The 17,136-nt window shown below is 47.4% G+C and overlaps 1 protein-coding gene across 1 annotated transcript in view; it reads left to right on the top strand.

Annotated features, from left to right (window-relative positions):
• The window catches only part of P2rx7 (purinergic receptor P2X 7), a 38,089-nt gene extending 21,331 nt beyond the window's left edge, over positions 1–16,758 (top strand). Inside the window, exons 8-13 of the mRNA XM_036172641.1 lie at positions 163–299; positions 6,674–6,764; positions 8,273–8,338; positions 8,622–8,771; positions 11,419–11,520; positions 15,036–16,758. Coding sequence (XP_036028534.1) covers positions 163–299; positions 6,674–6,764; positions 8,273–8,338; positions 8,622–8,771; positions 11,419–11,520; positions 15,036–15,533 — 1,044 coding nt within the window. The 3' untranslated portion in view covers positions 15,534–16,758. The remainder of the gene's footprint in view (positions 1–162; positions 300–6,673; positions 6,765–8,272; positions 8,339–8,621; positions 8,772–11,418; positions 11,521–15,035) is intronic.
• The last annotated feature ends 378 nt before the right edge of the window (positions 16,759–17,136 follow it).

Below are 17,136 nucleotides of genomic sequence, written 5' to 3'. Positions count from 1 at the left end.
CCCCCCCGCCCCCCGAAACCTTTTAATGAGCATTTTCCCCACGGAGAGAAAACCTTCCCCGCAATAATATTACTGAGCAGAACAGTGATATTACTGGTGTATAACCCACACCCAACAGACTTAAGTGACTCTTCTTGTTGATCTTGTTGACTGTCCCCCAAGGGAGGAATCATGGGCATTGAGATCTACTGGGATTGCAACTTGGACAGCTGGTCCCATCACTGTTATCCCAAATACAGCTTCCGCCGCCTGGATGACAAGTATACCAATGAGTCCTTGGTCCCTGGCTACAACTTCAGGTAACAGTATAGAGTGAGCCAATGGGCAGAGTCAGCAGCAAACAGAAAAGACAAGGTTGCGACGTCATGGTTGCTACTGTATTCTAATAAGGGCACATAGACAAAAATGTAAGCAACTAAAACATTACAGCTCATCAACATTATTAGTCATTAGGGAAATGCAAATTAAAACCACAATGAGATAAAATTGTAGGGCCACGGAAATGGCTCAGTGGGTAAGGGTGCTTGCTGCTAAGCACAGAGATCTGAGTTTGATCCTCAGAACACGTAGTAGAAGGATATCCATTGTGGAAGGTTCTCACAAGTTGTCCTCTGACCTCCACATGAGTGTGCATGTACACACACACACACACACAGAGACACACGCACACGCACGCACACACACACACACACACACACACACACACACTAATTTCTTTTTTAGAAAGTAGGCAAGACTTGTCTTTGGTGAGAAGAGACAGAATAGTGGATTGTGGGCTGGGAAAAAGTTTTCTGAAAAAATGCAATGCTCTGAGTTGAAGGAATTTAGATGCAAACGTAAGGTATTAATTTGTCAAAACCCATGACTAGGCATGGTGGTGTATTTCTTTAATCCCAGCACGCAGAAGCACAGTGGATGGATCTCTGTGAGTTTGAGGACAACCTGGTCTACACAGAAAGTCCTAAGCTAATCAGAGGCAAGAAACTTTGCCTCAAAACAAACAAACAAACAAAAGATAAAAATTGAACAGAGAGGGGCTGGGGATTTAGCTCAGTGGTAGAGTGCTTGCCTAGCAAGCGCAAAGGCCCTGGGTTCGGTTCTCAGCTCCGAAAAAAAAAAAAAATTTTGAACAGAGAGCCGGGCAGTGGTGGCGCACACCTTTGATCCCAGCACTCCGGAAGCAGAGCCAGGCAGATCTCTGTGAGTTCGAGGCCAGCCTGGTCTACAGAGTGAGTTCCAGGACAGGCGCAAAGCTACACAGAGAAACCCTGTCTCTAAAAACAAAAACAAACAAACAAACAAACAAAAAATTGTACAGAGACTTATGCATTGCAAGTCATGCAAATGATATCTCTATAGAACAAGCAGACAGAGCTAACCAGGGCATTTCTAATGACGGTAACGTTCTCTGAAGGAAATCAAGCAAGATAATGTGATGGGAAATTGTGACCAGGGAAGCCTCTCCAAGCAGGAGGTGGGGGCCCTGCAGGTGTGGCTCCCTTTTCTAGTTAAGAGGGAGGACAGGAGCCTGGGCTCTGAGGGGAAACAAAGTCACATCTATGAATCCCTTTCACATCCTGTCTAGACTAGCAACTCTCAAAATGCAGCACTCAACACCAGCATCACACAGCGACTCAAAAACGCGTATTCCTGGGCCTGGCCCAGACCTCCTGGTTCAGACTGTACAGAGGTGGGCCTGTGATCGACATTTTCACAAGTCTCCATGGGGCTCTGCTGTTCACTTGAATTTGAACCCTGCTTGATGCAGACGCCTGTCCTCAGAGCTCCATCCCGGAACCTGGGTCAGGGGCCTCACTTGGGTGCCTGCTATGGTGCAGAGCATCACAGTACCTCCCCACCCCCAACTTAGCAAACACCTGCACTGGACACCCCTGGAGACTCCATTTATTTCTCTGCACCTGTAGAATGTTTTAAACCTTGTAATATTCTACACAAAGATTTGGGCTTCCTCTTTTTCCTGAAAAGCTAATGTGCTTGACGAAGCGTTTATAAAGTTTGTTTGTTTTTTTTTTGTTTCTTTTTTTTTTTACCATTTATTTATCTTTATTTTTTATGTGCATTGGTATATGCATGTGTGTCTGTGTGAGCGTGTCAGATCTTAGAGTTACAGACAGTTGTGAGCTGCCATGTGGGTGCTGGGAGTTGAACCCAGGTCCTCTGGTAGAGCAGTTGGTGCTCTTAACCACTGAGCCATCACGCCAGCCCGAGTTTATAAAGTTTAAGTAACACTGGGCCCAGATGCCCTAGGACAGCCCTGACTGGAGTTGGTGTGGGCCCTGGAGGAAGAGCTCATTGACGCTGTTCTTACCACTTCCTTATGTCCTTCTTTTGTTTTGTTTTTAACATTTTATTTTATGTGGGAGCCCACAAAGGCTTTCTAGTGAGACCTGAGCTTGCTTTACACAGCAGGGCTGCGTTAGGGGATGGCTTGACTGTGTGCCAGGTGTCTGGGATGGTCTGCACTTGGCTGTGCTGGGGGAGGTCTTTTGCTCCATCCCTTGGCATTCTTTTAAAAAGCCCTTTAGCAGAGACCGAAGGGGCTGGTGGGTTTGGACCCAGGCCCTCCCGAGGCTATCCTGTGTTTTCTATCTGTCTTTCTCTATATATCCTTCTATCTACAAATTCCTCATTTCTCCCTGCTCAAGAGTACCCTGGGGGAGGGGGCTGGGGATTTAGCGCAGTGGTAGAGCACAAGCGCAAGGCCCTGGGTTCGATCCTCAGCTCCAATAAATAAATAAATAAAAACAAAGAGTATCCTGGGGGAATAAGAGGGAGTTGGTCTCCCTCAATTTTATTTCAAAAAAAATTTTTTTGAACTTTACATACCAACCACCTCCATCCACTCCCATTGGCCTTTATGTCCTTCTCTGTGATCTGCATCCTTTATGCCTGGCCCCTGTGGAGATCCCAGTTGGAGACTCTTGACTCAGCATCAAGCTGACTGAGTCCTTTTGCCTCCTCTGGGTCTGTGGAGTTTCATCCCTGGCTCAGGAAGAGGCTCTTAGTTCAAGTAATGTTTTGATCACCCTTACTGAATAAGGTGATGTGCTGAAGAGGCTGTGGCCATTAGCAAGCAAGAGAGGACATGAAGAATGGTCCCCTGACTGCCCTGGGCATTTTTATTTAGCAGTCAGCCAAAGCATGCAGCGTAATGTACCACGCAGACACTGGCCAGCGTCCTCCTGTTCTCTGAGCTGAACCTAAGAACATCCGCTCCTGGTGGGACTGAGCTCTCTAGAAGCCAGAGGGGGTTATGACGTCAGTATTTTTTTAGAATAAAGCGTTAGCAGATTTGTTGTTGAATGAGCACCAGGAGAACTCTTTGGCCAAAAATAAATTGTGGAGAGCCGATAGGCAAAAGAACAAGTTCTTTTCAAACGGCACCACAAAAGAGAAGGAAATTACAGGCTCTGTGAGGTATTTAGGGAAATATAGCTTTCTCTTTTTACAGGAAGTTAAAAAGTTCACAATTATGTAACTTTGTCCTCAAGAAAAAGATGTATGGGGGCTGGAAAGATGGCTCAGTCAGAAAGGAGCTTGCTGTGTAAGCAAGAGGACATGAGCTCGGCTCCCTAACATCCATGTGAAAAGCCAGACCTAGTGGTGTGTGCCTAGAATCCCAGTGCCGGGTAAAAAGAGACAGGGGGATTCCTGGGACTTGCTGGCTGGGCAGTCCAGACAAACTGGTGAGCAGCAGGTTCAGGGAGAGACCATGTCTGACAAAATAAGAAAGGGAGTGACAGGACTGGAGAGATGGCTCAGTGGTTAGAGCACTGGCTGCTCTTCCAGAGGTCCTGAGTTCAATTCCCAGCAACTACATGGTGGCTCACAACCATCTGTCATGAGATCTGGCGCCCTCTTCTGTGTACATAGTAAATAAATAAATCTTTAAAAAAAAAATGTAGGGAGTGATAGAGAAAGATACTTGGTGCGGACCCCCGGTCTCCACACACACAAACACACATGAAAATAAAGACGACGCAAGAATGTCCTCCTCTGGCGAGCTTAACCCTGACCTCACTGATTTATATGTGTGATACTGGGGTATAAGATGCATTTCTTGGGTCCAGAACATGTATGGATAAGTATGAGTTTCCGGTGGCTGCTGTAACAGATTACCACAAATGTCTTAAGGCGATTGTAGTGAACAGTGAATGCTTACTACATGATTCTCTCACAGAGACGGGAAGTCTGAGACCTGAGGGCCCTGCTCTCTCTGAAGGCTTGGAGGAGGGGGGGGGGGTCTTCCCTTGACTTTCCTACTTCTGTCCGCTCCAGGAATCTCTCACCTCATAGCTGAACCACGCCAATCTCTGCTTTCATCCCAAATGGCTTCGCTATGGTCCTCCGGTCTAAGTTCCCATCCCCTTTAGCTTATAAGGATGCCGCTAATCATGGGATGTAGGACTGCCAGGAAGTCAGGGGACGCTCATCTTGAGATGCTTATATACATTTGCAGAACTATGTTTCCAAGTAAGGTCACATTCACTGTGCTGCCCTGGGGTTAAGTACTTGGACCTGTCATCTTTGGGGTCCACTATCCATTACGGGAAGGAAAACATCCTTGTCCCGTGTCCCTCAGAGACGCACCTCCTGCCTGCCCGTACTGAGATGGACTCCTAGAACTGCTCAGACCTTCTGAAACCCCTCTTCCGCATTCAGGCCCAGAGGCCCCCCTTTTTGAATAGTCTCCCCATATAATCCTTGCCTTCCATTATGATCTACAATGGCAAGAGCCCAGAAGCAGAAATTCAAGTACTTACAAAATTAATTTTCCCAGGCAAACCAACCACAAGCGTGGAGTACTGATGCATGCTACCTCGTGGGTTAGAAAGTAAATCATTTGACAGAGCGGGAAGGAGAGAACTGTCTCGGAATGAAACAATCTGAATCAAGACAATGGGAACCCCTCTGGCTAAAAATAAAATCTGAAGTCCCTGAGGCTGGCTGATTCAGTCTTGGGGTTTGTTATTCTTCTTGTTCGGTTGGTTTAATTGGTTTGGCTTTCCGGGACAGGGTTTTTTCCCTGGCTGTCCTGGAACTCACTCTGTAGACCAGGCTGGCCTAAGACTCACAGAGATCCACATGCCTCTGACTCCCGAGTGCTGGGATTAAAGGCGTGCGCCACCACCACCGCCTGGCTTCAGTCTCAGGAACTGAGCGCTTTTCACAGACAGGATCCGAAGTATTCCAGGTGATATTCTGGCAGAGCATCTGTCTTCTATTTTCTTCTCTTCCTGAACCTGGAAATAGGCTGTGAACGACTCAGAAAGAAAATGTGTGTTTTTATGTAAGAACAACCCGCAGAGGGTAGAGAGAATCGTGCCAAAGCCTCATGAGGTTTGTGGTCTTGTGCTGCTGCACTGGACTGCATTGTTTTGTCTTGCTTTTGTGAGGCAGGGTCTGACTATATAGTCCAAGCTAGCCTTGAATTTACTGCAGCCCAGGCTGTCCTTAAATTCAAGGCAATCCTCCTGCCTCAGCCTTCCAAGTGCCAAGATAACAGGTGTGTACTCCCATACCCTGCTAAACATACGTGGTTTACATTTTCCTGATTATTTATGAAAAATAAAGTTACACACACACACACACACACACACACACACACACACACACTTCACCTGTGCAGCTGTTTGGGGTGGTTGTGATTTGTACCAGGTTACTTCGTAAAGGTGATTGTATGATAACATGGGGAAGTCAATGTCACTGGACTTAAACCTAAAGCTTTACATATCCCAGAGAGAAGAGAAAAAAACACATTGCCTGAAGTTACTCTATAAAGTTTCTTTGCTTATTGTTGATTTTATATTGCCTTAAATGTTGGATTTGTTTTTTATTTTGTTTATTATTTTGGTTTTTCGAGACAGGGTTTCTCTGTGTAGCTTTGGAGCCTGTCCTGGATCTCACTCTGTAGCCCAGGCTGGCCTCGAACTCACAGAGATCCACCTGGCTCTGCCTCCTGAGTGCTGGGATTAAAGGCGTGCACCACCACCGCCTGGCAAAAGTTGAATGTTTTAATAGGAAACTAAAAGCCAATTTTCTGTTACTCAGGGATGATGGAAGCAGGTGAGGTAACTTGGGGTCACTCTTTGGGCAGAGAGTAATCAAAGGGGTGGACTGTAATCTTTCCTCTGCCAACTGTGGCAGGCATCAAAAGCCAATGACGGGGGCTGGAGAGATGGATCAGAGGTTAACAGCACTGACTGCTCTTCCAGAGGTCCTGAGTTCAATTCCCAGCACCCACATGGTGGCTCACAACCAGCTGTAATGAGATCTGCTGCCCTCTTCTGGCCTGCAGACATACATACTGTATACATAATAATAATAATAAAATAAGCCGGGCGGAGGTGGCGCACACGCCTTAAATCCCAGCACTCGGGAGGCAGAGCCAGGTGGATCTCTGTGAGTTCGAGGCCAGCCTGGGCTACAGAGCGAGATCCAGGACAGGCTCCAAAGCTACACAGAGAAACCCTGTCTCGAAAAACCAAAATAATAATAATAATAATAATAATAATAATAATAATAATAATAAATCTTTTTTTTAAAAAGCCAATGAGGAAGACTGGACTGGCTACTGGTTTGCTCTTTCTCCCCATAAGATAGCAGCACTTCCGGAGAGACTGTTGTAAATGTGGCTGCTCTTCTCCCGTAGATACGCCAAGTACTACAAAGAAAACAACGTGGAAAAGCGGACACTGATCAAAGCCTATGGGATCCGTTTTGACATCCTGGTTTTCGGCACCGTGAGTCTCTCTTTCCTGTGGCTGTCTAATTATGAACGTAGTGAGCAGTGACTGCTGCAGCCGGAATCAGGAGCTGGCTCTGTGCAATTCACTTGTGGAATGAGATAAGGGAGAGAAATGTATCTGGGCTTGTGTTTGGTGAACAAAACATCTGAAGAACATGAAATATGACTGAGGGGAAATCCAAATATCCAATCTTTGTTTTTATTTTTCTGGGACCGGCTTTTGCTACGTAGCCAGCTGGCCTTGAATTCCCAATCCTCCTGCCTCATCCTTCTAAGTGCTGGGATTATAGGTATGCACCAATACACCTAGCTCTAACATTCAACTTTTCAGATACTTTAACGCGGAGCTGGAGAGACGGCTCAGAGGGTAAAGTGTTTACAAGCATGAGGACCTGAGTTCAGACCCCCAGAACCCAGGCAAAAGGCTGGGCACCGCAGTGTGTGCATGCCCGTCATCCCCAACACTGGAGGGAGAGCTAGGAGGATTCTGGGGACTCAGTGGCCAGCCAGGTTCACTGAGAAACTCATCTCAAAAGCAAGCACACAGATTGAGGAAAGATATTCCAAAATCAACCTCTTCTACAGGTTTGCATGGGTAAACACACCTGTACACATACACATGCACATATAACAGACAGTGCACACTGTCAATAAATAAACCACATCTGATACTGAGCTGGGGGTGTAGCTCAGCATGTGGAATGCATGCCTATGAAAGATAAGAAGACCTGGGTTTGATCTCACCATGTAAAGCATACCATGCTTGGCGGCATGTGATTGATGCCACATTGTAACAAAAGAATCAATGACATGCAAAATCGGGTGTGGTAGTACACACATTTAATCCCAGCACTCTGAAGGCAGCGGCATGTGATCTCATTGGGGGCAGCATGGGCTACACACTAGGCCAGTAAAGGCTACATAGTAAGACTCTGTCTCAAAATAAATAAATAGAAAGGAAGAGAATAGAACCCATGAAACTGAGCAAATGGAAAGGCCACTGAGAGCGGACCTTGAGGAGACCAATAACAAGACAGATGGGCTGGGTGGTGGTGGTACAAGCCTTTAATCCCAGCACTCAGGAGGCAGAGGCAGGTGGATCTCTGTGAGTTTGAGGCCAGCCTGGTCTAAGCATGGAATGACAGAACAGCCAAGGCTACACAGAGAAACCCTGTCTCAAACACACACACACACACACACAAAGCACAGATGGATGTAGACACGTCTACTCCCCAAGTTATCTATCCTGCACTATGGGAGAGCTTGTCTGAAACCCTCATCTCAGAGGTCCTCCCCTTACGGACCGACCACATCTCTCTAAAACGTTCTAGATGGCAGAAAGGAGAAGCATGATGTCTCACGGTCTCTCTGACAGTTGAGCACTCGGGTGCGTGCCTCAATGCTATCACCGGCTTCTGCGCATGCTAGATGCAGCAACTGCAAGTTACCAAGAAAAGGTGCCACTTAGAGTTCAGTAGAGTAATGCTCCCCGCTCTGTTTCAGGGAGGAAAATTTGACATCATCCAGCTGGTTGTGTACATTGGATCCACACTGTCCTACTTTGGCTTGGTAAGAGATTCTCTTCCCCATCCTTTAAGAAAGCGATTCAAGCCGGGCGGGTGGTGGCGCACGCCTTTAATCCCAGCCCTTGGGAGGCAGAGGCAGACGGATCTTTGTGAGCCTGGTCTACAGAGTGAGATCCAGGAAAGGAGGCAGGCGGATCTCTGTGAGCTTGAGGCTAGCCCGGTGTCCATGGTGAGAAACAGGCTTGAAAACACAACAGCCCCCAAAACACCAAAGGACATGACTTGGCAGAGGACGTCTCACTGGCGCGGTGTCTGCTTTTCCACAGGCCACTGTATTCATCGACTTGCTCATCAACACCTACTCAAGTGCCTTCTGCAGGTCCAGCGTTTACCCCTATTGTACGTGCTGTGAACCCTGTGCAGTCAATGAGTATTACTACAAGAAGAAGTGTGAATCGGTGGTGGAGCCGAAGCCGGTAAGGCATGCTGCCCCTGTCAGACACACACACACACACACACACACACACACACACACACACACACACACACAGATTCTTCTAGGTGGCTAAAAAGTGGGGGGGGGGGAGGAATAGGCCATAATCACGGTTTCATCCCTAAGTGGGTCAGTTCCTTGACAACCCCGAACAACTGTCTCTCTGATGAGTCCTTTGGTTTTGAGAAGGAAGAGAAGCAAAAATGGAGAATTGACATAGACGGGGAGACAATTTTTTTTCTCTTTTCCTTTTTTTGGTTTTTTGAGACAGGGTTTCTCTGTAGCTTTGGAGCCTGTCCTGGATCTCGCTCTGTAGACCAGGCTAGCCTCGAACTCACAGAGATCCGCCTGCCTCTGCCTCCCAAGTGCTGGGATTAAAGGCCTGTGCCACCACCGACCGTCCGGGAAGATAAATTTTTACGTTCCCGTCCGGATTTGGTCATTTATTAAATCGGCACGCCCCTCCCAGACCCCATGTATACAATGGCCTCAGAGAACAAATCATAAGGCAGTGACTAATAATATTTCAATGGGAGTGTTTTGTCCCGGTTTTCCATTTCTTCATATATTTCTAGAGAAACCTTTACACAGACGGCACACAGTGTTTAGGGTGGTCACTAAATGTTGTTAAATTATTAATACTACTTGTTGAATTACTAATAGCCAAGGAATAGTTCAGTAATACAACATTTGCTCAGCATGTATGAGGCCTGGGTTTGATCCAAATGTCCACTGGGTGAATGGCAAAAGACGCCCTGATAAATCCATAGTAAACAATACTAGTTATCACTCAAGTCAGTATTATTGGCAAGAAAGGAAATAAAGCCTTTAGCTACACACACACACACACACACATACACACACACACCCACCACTCACTAGCATGAGGTAGATGAACCACATAGGAGGCTAAGGCAGGAAGAATCTGAGTTCCAGATCAACCCAAAACAACAATAACAACAAATAAACCCAGAAAGTTGGATGTGGAGCCTCATGTCTACACTCCTGGCACTGGAGATGCTAAGGCAGGTGGATTGCCTTGAGTGCAAGGCTAGTCTAGGCTACAGAATAAGACCTTGTCTCAAACAAAACAAAACAAGAAACAGTCATAGGTCTGGAGTGAGACATGGAGATGGGGGGGGGGGGGAGAGATCGAGATTAAACCCTGCTGTGTCCAGAGTCATACACAGTAAATGGTAGAGCTGGGATTCCCCGAGGCTAGCTGGCCCCAGAATCTGCTATAACCACTTAAGTACAGGTGAGAACTTGAGCAAATAGCCAAGATGTTTTGTTGAGAGGAAAAAAGTAAATAGAAGAACTATATATCACCATTTACAGGTTCAAAAGGCAACTGCACCCATAATCTACTTCTACACATTCTCTATACGTACATGTCACACATATACATGTATATGTGCCTGTGTGTGTCCTGGAGTGTTGACAGCAGTGGTTGCTGGTGGCTTCTGACAAAGAGCCTAAGGCAGGAGGGTAGGCACACCTGTCCTGTTCTGATTTCACTAATTTGTGAGGCAGGTCTGCTCTGTTCACTCTCACGCTCCCCAAAGAGAAACCGCTGGCTCCTTGAGAACAAAGAGGGTCATTTTGTTTTCCCGGGACGTCACTGTCCTGTTCCAGGAGCCAAAGGCACAGTTCTTGTTTACTGTCTTTGTGCTCATGATGGGGACGAAAGTTACACAAGCTCAGGGGGGTGCCCCAGCCTGCAGTCCCAGCAGTAGGTAGACTGAGGCAGGAGCATGTCGAATCTGAGGCTAGTCTAGGTTGGAGAATAAGACCCTGACTCAAAAAAGAAAATGAGGAGAGAAGAAGAAAGGAGAGGAAGGAATGAAGGAGGGAGGGAGGGAGGGAAGGAGGGAGGGAGGGAAGGAGGGAGGGAGGGAGGGAGGGAGGGAAGGAGGGAGGGAAGGAGGGAAGGAGGGAAGGAGGGAGGGAAGGAGGGAAGGAGGGAGGGAGGGAAGGAGGGAGGGAGGGAGGGAAGGAGGGAGGGAGGGAGGGAGGAAGAGAGGGAGGGAGGAAGGAAGGAAGGAAAGAAGGAAGGAAGGTAGGAAGATTAGTTCACCTTTATAACTAAAGCTCAACATGGCCCCTCCCAGATGAGTGAAATTTAATAAACACGTAAACAAATAAAGAACAACACCACAGCCCCCCAGAGACTGCACCTATGGACACTGAACTCAGGAGAGCTCAGCACAGGCCATTCCACTGTGCTGGGACTCGCTGGACTGTGGCCAGGCCCAGTTAGGGTGCGAGGGGTTCCTTGTCTGACTTCCCTTTAGGTCTTGGCTAGCTTGCTTTGGCGTGTGCTCAGTGCGATTAGCAGATGAGTTCACATACGTCTGAACAGGAGATTCTTGTAATTTCTGTACAGAGCACACACAAACCTGCCTCCACCACCACCACCACACCCCCCACACACCCCAACCCCCCACCCCCACCCCCGCCACAGACAGGTTTAGCTTTGGAGCCTGTCCTGGATCTCACTCTGTAGCCCAGGCTGGTCTCGAACTCACAGAGATCCGTCTGCCTCTGCCTCCTGAGTGCTGGGATCAAAGGCATGTGTCACCACCGCCGCCGCCGGGCTCCAGAGCAGACTTTTGTCCTCCTTCTCCTAGACATTAAAGTATGTGTCCTTTGTGGACGAGCCCTACATTCGGATGGTGGACCAGCAGCTTCTCGGGAAGAGTCTGCAAGTTGTCAAAGGCCAAGAAGTTCCAGTAAGTGAAAACACTTAGTCTTTTTTTTAAGGGAATTTTGCTCTTAAAGATTTTGCACTTGTAGATATTTATATAAATCACAGTTGATAAATTTTAGCCAAGTAAACATACTCATGGAACCAGCACCCAGATTGAAAAATGAGTTGCTTTGGGACTGGTGGGTGGCTCAGAGGGTGGAGGTGCTTGCTGCCAAAGCTGAGGACCTGAGTTGGGTCCGGGGAAGGAAATAACCAATTCCAGCAAGTTAGACTCTGATCTCCTGTGGTACGCACGCGGGCGCGCGCACACACACACACACACATACACACACACATACACACACACATACACATACACACACACATACACACACACACATACACACACATACACACACACACATACACATACACATACACACACATACACACACATACACACACACATACACACACATACACACATACACACACATACACACACACATACACACACATACACACACACATACACACACATACACACACATACACACACATACACACACACATACACACACATACACACACATACACACACATACACACACACATACACCACATACACACACACATACACACACACATACACACACACACACACACACACATACACACACACACATACACACACACACATACACACACGCGCACACACACACACAAATGCACATGCAAATAAATCTAGTAAAATGAGATGTGTTTGTATAGCTCATGGTAGAGTCTGGGTTTTTTGTTTGTTGTTGTTGTTGTTGTTTTTTGTTTTTTGTTTTTCTAAAGATTTACTTATTATGTGTACAGAAGAGGGTGCCAGATCTCATTACAGATGGTTGTGAGCCACCATGTGGGTGCTGGGAATTGAACTCAGGATCTCTGGAAGAGCAGCCAGTGCTCTTAACCTCTGAGCCATCTCTCCAGCCCGAGTTTGGGAGTTTTGTGGGGGTTTTATTGTTTTGTTTTGGTTTTTGGTTTTTTGAGATAGGGTTTCTCTGTGTAGCCCTGGCTGTGCTGGACTCATTATGTAGATGAGGCTGGCCTCAAACTCAAAGAGATCTGCCTGCCTCTGCCTCTCAAGTGCTGGGATTTAATAGTAGAGTACTTATCCAGAGGAGGAAAGACAGAAAAAGACTGAATATTCCAGAAGTCCCTTTTATGCCTCTCCTGAATTGCCATCTTCTCTTAAAAACAGTCCTCATTCTGCATCTAAGGGTTAGGATTTAAGTTTTTGTTGTTCTTTGGAGACAAGGTCTCACTATGCTGCCTTGGGAGGACTGGTGATAGTTCATGCTCATTTTTGTATAATTTCTGCTTTGTAAACATTCATTTTACTTACCCATTTCAGCATTTCGAGGTGGCTGTGATCATGTGTGTTCCCCACACTTCCGGCCGTTGGGCACTTTTGCTAGATGTATTGATTTCCCGTGGCCATAACCAGCGACCACAAACTAGGCAGCTTCCACAGCAGGTTTACAGCCCAGTCTGGAGCTAACCGGCTGAGGTTAAAGGTCTCAGCAGGGCCCTGGTTTCCGCTGGAGCCTTTAGGGAAGAATCCTCCTGCCAGCCCCAGCTGGGTTTTGGTGAGCTTTTAAGAATGTGGTATCAGGGATGGGCAGTGGTGGCACACTCCTTTAATCCCAGCGCTCAGGAGGCAGAGGCAGGTGGATCTCTGTGAGTTCGAGGCCAGCCTGGGCTACCAAGTGAGTTCCAGGAAAGGCGCAAAGCTACACAGAGAAACCCTGTCTCGAAAAACAAACAAACAAAAACAAACAAACAAACAAAAAAAGTGGTATCCGATTCAAGAAATTTCTCTTTTGTGCTTAGTTTGTGAGGAGTTGTTGTTGTTTTTAATCATGAATGGATAAGGAATTTAAAAATATTTTTTCTACTTCTTTTTAAATAATCTGTGAGATTTCCTTTTTCCTGTAATAGGTGAATTTCAATGATTTCAATGGTTGGGGAATACTGGGGTTTGCACCTAAGTCCTTGAATATCTAGGGGAATGTAATACTACGGAGTACTGGACTCCCATGTGATTTCAGGACAAAGTCTTGGTGAATTGCCAGGGATGATCCTCGGCGCTGGAACTTATTGATTTACAAAGGCTGGGTGGTGGTGTCTTATTCTTTTACTTTTTGGGAGCCTGCTACCCAGCTCCCAAATACACACACACACACACACACACACACACACACACACACACAGAAGCTTATTCTTTCTTATGAATGCCTGGCCTTCGCTTGGCTTGTTTCTTGCCAGCTTTTCTTAACTTATCCCGTCTACTTTTTGCCTCTGGGCTTTTATCTTTCTCTATTTCTGTGTACCTTTCTTTACTTCTTACTCTGTGGCTAGCTGTGTAGTTGTGTGGCTGGCCCCTGGAGTCCTCCTTTCCTCCTCTCTCTCTCTCTCTCTCTCTCCTAGATCTCCTTTCCCAGATTTCTCCTTTTCATTCTCTCTGCCTGCCAGCTCCACCTATCCTCTTTCCTTCCTCGCTATTGGCTGTTCAGATCTTTATTAGACCATCAGGTGTTTTAGACAGGCACAGTCACACAGCTCCTCGGAGTTAAACAAATGCAATATAACAGAAGGCAACACATCTTTGCATCATTAAACAAATATTCCACTACTTCCTATTGCTCTGTCTACTCTAGAAATTTGCAGAAGGTGGGTCATATACTATGTGAACCTTCTGTCTCCCTTTCACTTAACATTGTGTTTTCAAGGCTCATCTATGTTGCTGTGTGTTTCGATCTGCCACTGTTTCGGTCTGTTTTATGGCTCAGTAGTCTTCGTGGATAGACAGATTGCCTGGATAGGTCAGCTTTTGTTTCTCTCCCCACTAGTCGGTGGATCCTGGGGTTGTTCAGCCTTTCATAAATAGTGCTGCTGTGACCATTCACATACTCTTCACGCAGTGAATGAAGGCAGATGTCACATAGACTAGGCGCGGCACTTCCGGCAACTTGGGAAGATAACAAATGGGTATGCCAGGTCGAGAGTCTAGCAATAGTAGGAATGAGTCAACAAATACTCACCATCTGCTGTGTACGGGGCACTGCCCCGGGCACCAAGGATATGGAGCAGATAAACATAGCTCCTGCTCTCCCCTAGAAGACAACAGTCACCAAAGAAACATATTACCTAGTAAGATCCTTCCAGAGGGGTCAGTCCCATGAAGAAGGCAGTCCACTGTCTTGATGTGATGGGAGAATCACCCAGCAGGACAGACGCCCTCCAAAGGCAGCCAGGGCAAGAGGCCATGTCCCAGTTGATACCTGGCTTTTCTGAATTTCATATTCCAAACATTTAAAGTGGAGACAAGCATTTGCATTACAAGAGGCTCGTAACAGACTCAAAGGCAGAACAGCAGCCCCACCCTGATACAGATATAAAGGTGGTAGCTGCTCCAGTTGCTGTAATATTACATGTGATCACATAGGTTAATATAGCTGCTGGACCTAAATCCCAACGCTGAAGGGTCTGGAAACTTGACTTTTTCAGAGGCCTCAGGTGGATATCACGAACCTGTCTAGGCTGTCCCTGTCTCTCCACGACTCACCTCTCATTCCTGGGCAACCCGAGGAAATGCAGCTGCTTCGTGAAGAGGTGGCCCCCAGGTCCGGGGACAGCCCAGGCTGGTGCCAGTGTGGAAACTGCCTCCCGTCACGTCTACCAGAGAATCGCAGGGCCCTGGAGGAGCTGTGTTGCCGGAGGAAGCGGGGACCCTGCATCACCACCTCGGAGCTCTTCTGGAAGCTGGTGCTATCCAGACAAACCCTGCAGCTACTCCTGCTCTACCAGGAACCTTTGCTGGTGCTGGAGGAAGAGGTCACCAACCGCAGGCTACGGCACTGTGCGTACAGGTGCTATACCATCTGGCGCTTCGGCTCCCAGGACGTGGCTGACTTTGCCATCCTGCCCAGCTGCTGTCGCTGGCGGATCCGGAAGGAGTTCCCTAAGACCGAGGGGCAGTACAGCGGCTTCAAGTGTCCCTACTGACAGGATAGCTGGCACATTATGGTGGCTCATCGTACACAGTCTTGTCAAGACCTACAGCCACATCTTCAGACAAAGGGAACTTAGCTTTCCTCTCTTGTATGCTCGTTGTGTGTTGAAGACCTGATTAGACCAACCCACAGGCGCCCAAGCCCTGGCCACATGAATGAGAACCAAATGCAGATCTGAGCCTGGAGTCTGACCCTGGCTGTTGTGCTACCCTCAACCTTGAATGTGTACATAGGGTCCTCATTTCCTAGCCTACTTTCTCTGAATTAGCTTGAGAATGGATTGAGATGGTGTAGGCGATCTCTTATAAATGTTTACATCGCTCCCTGGATGCAAAGGTCCAACCCTAAAAACTAAACCTTTGGCATTTGAGAATGCCCTGAGAGATTAAAGATGGCCACAAATTCTTTGATGCCCCCCACCCCGCCCTCCCAACCCTCAAGACCCCAAAACATTGTTTTCCCCTCCCCATTATGGGCAGCTCTGGTGGCTTCGTCCAGTAGTAGATGTGACATTGTATCTATTCCAGGACCTTGTTTTAAGAGGCTAATAGCTTCCACTTCCTGTCCTTGGAACTCTTGCTGAAGGGAAGCCAGCCCAAGTCGAGATTCTGACTCTCTGAGGCTTCTCTGTTGTGAGAAAGCCGGAGCAGCCCCATGGAGAAGTACCCAACCTGCTGCCAGCTCATTGCCTTGAAGCCCAGTCACCACACAGGGAGAGAAGCTGCCTTGGGTGATTCTAGCCCCTACTAACATGTGACTGGAACTGCAGGAGTCAGGCCAAGCTCGAACTGCCCAGTCCACCCAGAGGTCTGCCCTTCTGTCTTAAGTTTGGTGGGGAGGAGGCTGTCACACAGCAATAGGTAACTGGGACAAGAGGTGGACATGGAGGCCTGGAGTCACCGCAAAATGTAACACTCTACTGGGCAGTTGTAAGAGGACACGTTAACCCAGCCTAGAAGCCATGACATCTAACGTATACAAGCTATAGTCTGATCCTCATTGCTAGCCTATGGTTTTAAGTGACTATTGTCAGAAACTGGTAAAAGCCACCTCTGTGCCTTTAACATCCTGGACTTTACAGCCAATGAGTGGAGGCAATCTGAGTGCTACCCAAAACTGCCAGATGCAGAGCAATCCCAATGCCCAGAAGGCCGAGGAAGGAAGGTGGAGTGTTTTGCCTGCATGTATGTCTGTGCACCATGCATGCCTGGTGCCTGTGGGGGTCAGAAGAGGGTGTCAGAGCCCCTGGAGCTGGAGTTGCAGATGGTCATGAGCCACCACGTGGGTGCTGGGAACCGAACCTGAGTCCTCCACAAGAGCAGCAAGTGCTCTTAACCACTGAGCCATCTCTCCAGCTTCAAAACCATGTCTTTAAGAAAATAATCATAATTATGGCAGTGGTGGCGCACGCCTTTAATCCCAGCATTCGGGAGGCAGAGCCAAGCGGATCTCTGTGAGTTTGAGGCCAGCCTGGGCTACAGAGTGAGTTCCAGGAAAGGCGCAAAGCTACACAGAGAAACCCTGTCTCGAAAAACTAAAAAAAGAAAAAAAGAAAGAAAAAGGAAAAAGATTTCTTTTTTATGGTTTTTTCATTA

The sequence above is a fragment of the Onychomys torridus genome, chromosome 22 (assembly GCF_903995425.1).
Source record: "Onychomys torridus chromosome 22, mOncTor1.1, whole genome shotgun sequence".
Taxonomy (NCBI): Eukaryota; Metazoa; Chordata; class Mammalia; order Rodentia; family Cricetidae; genus Onychomys; species Onychomys torridus.
This window is presented reverse-complemented; position numbering and strand designations above follow the sequence as displayed.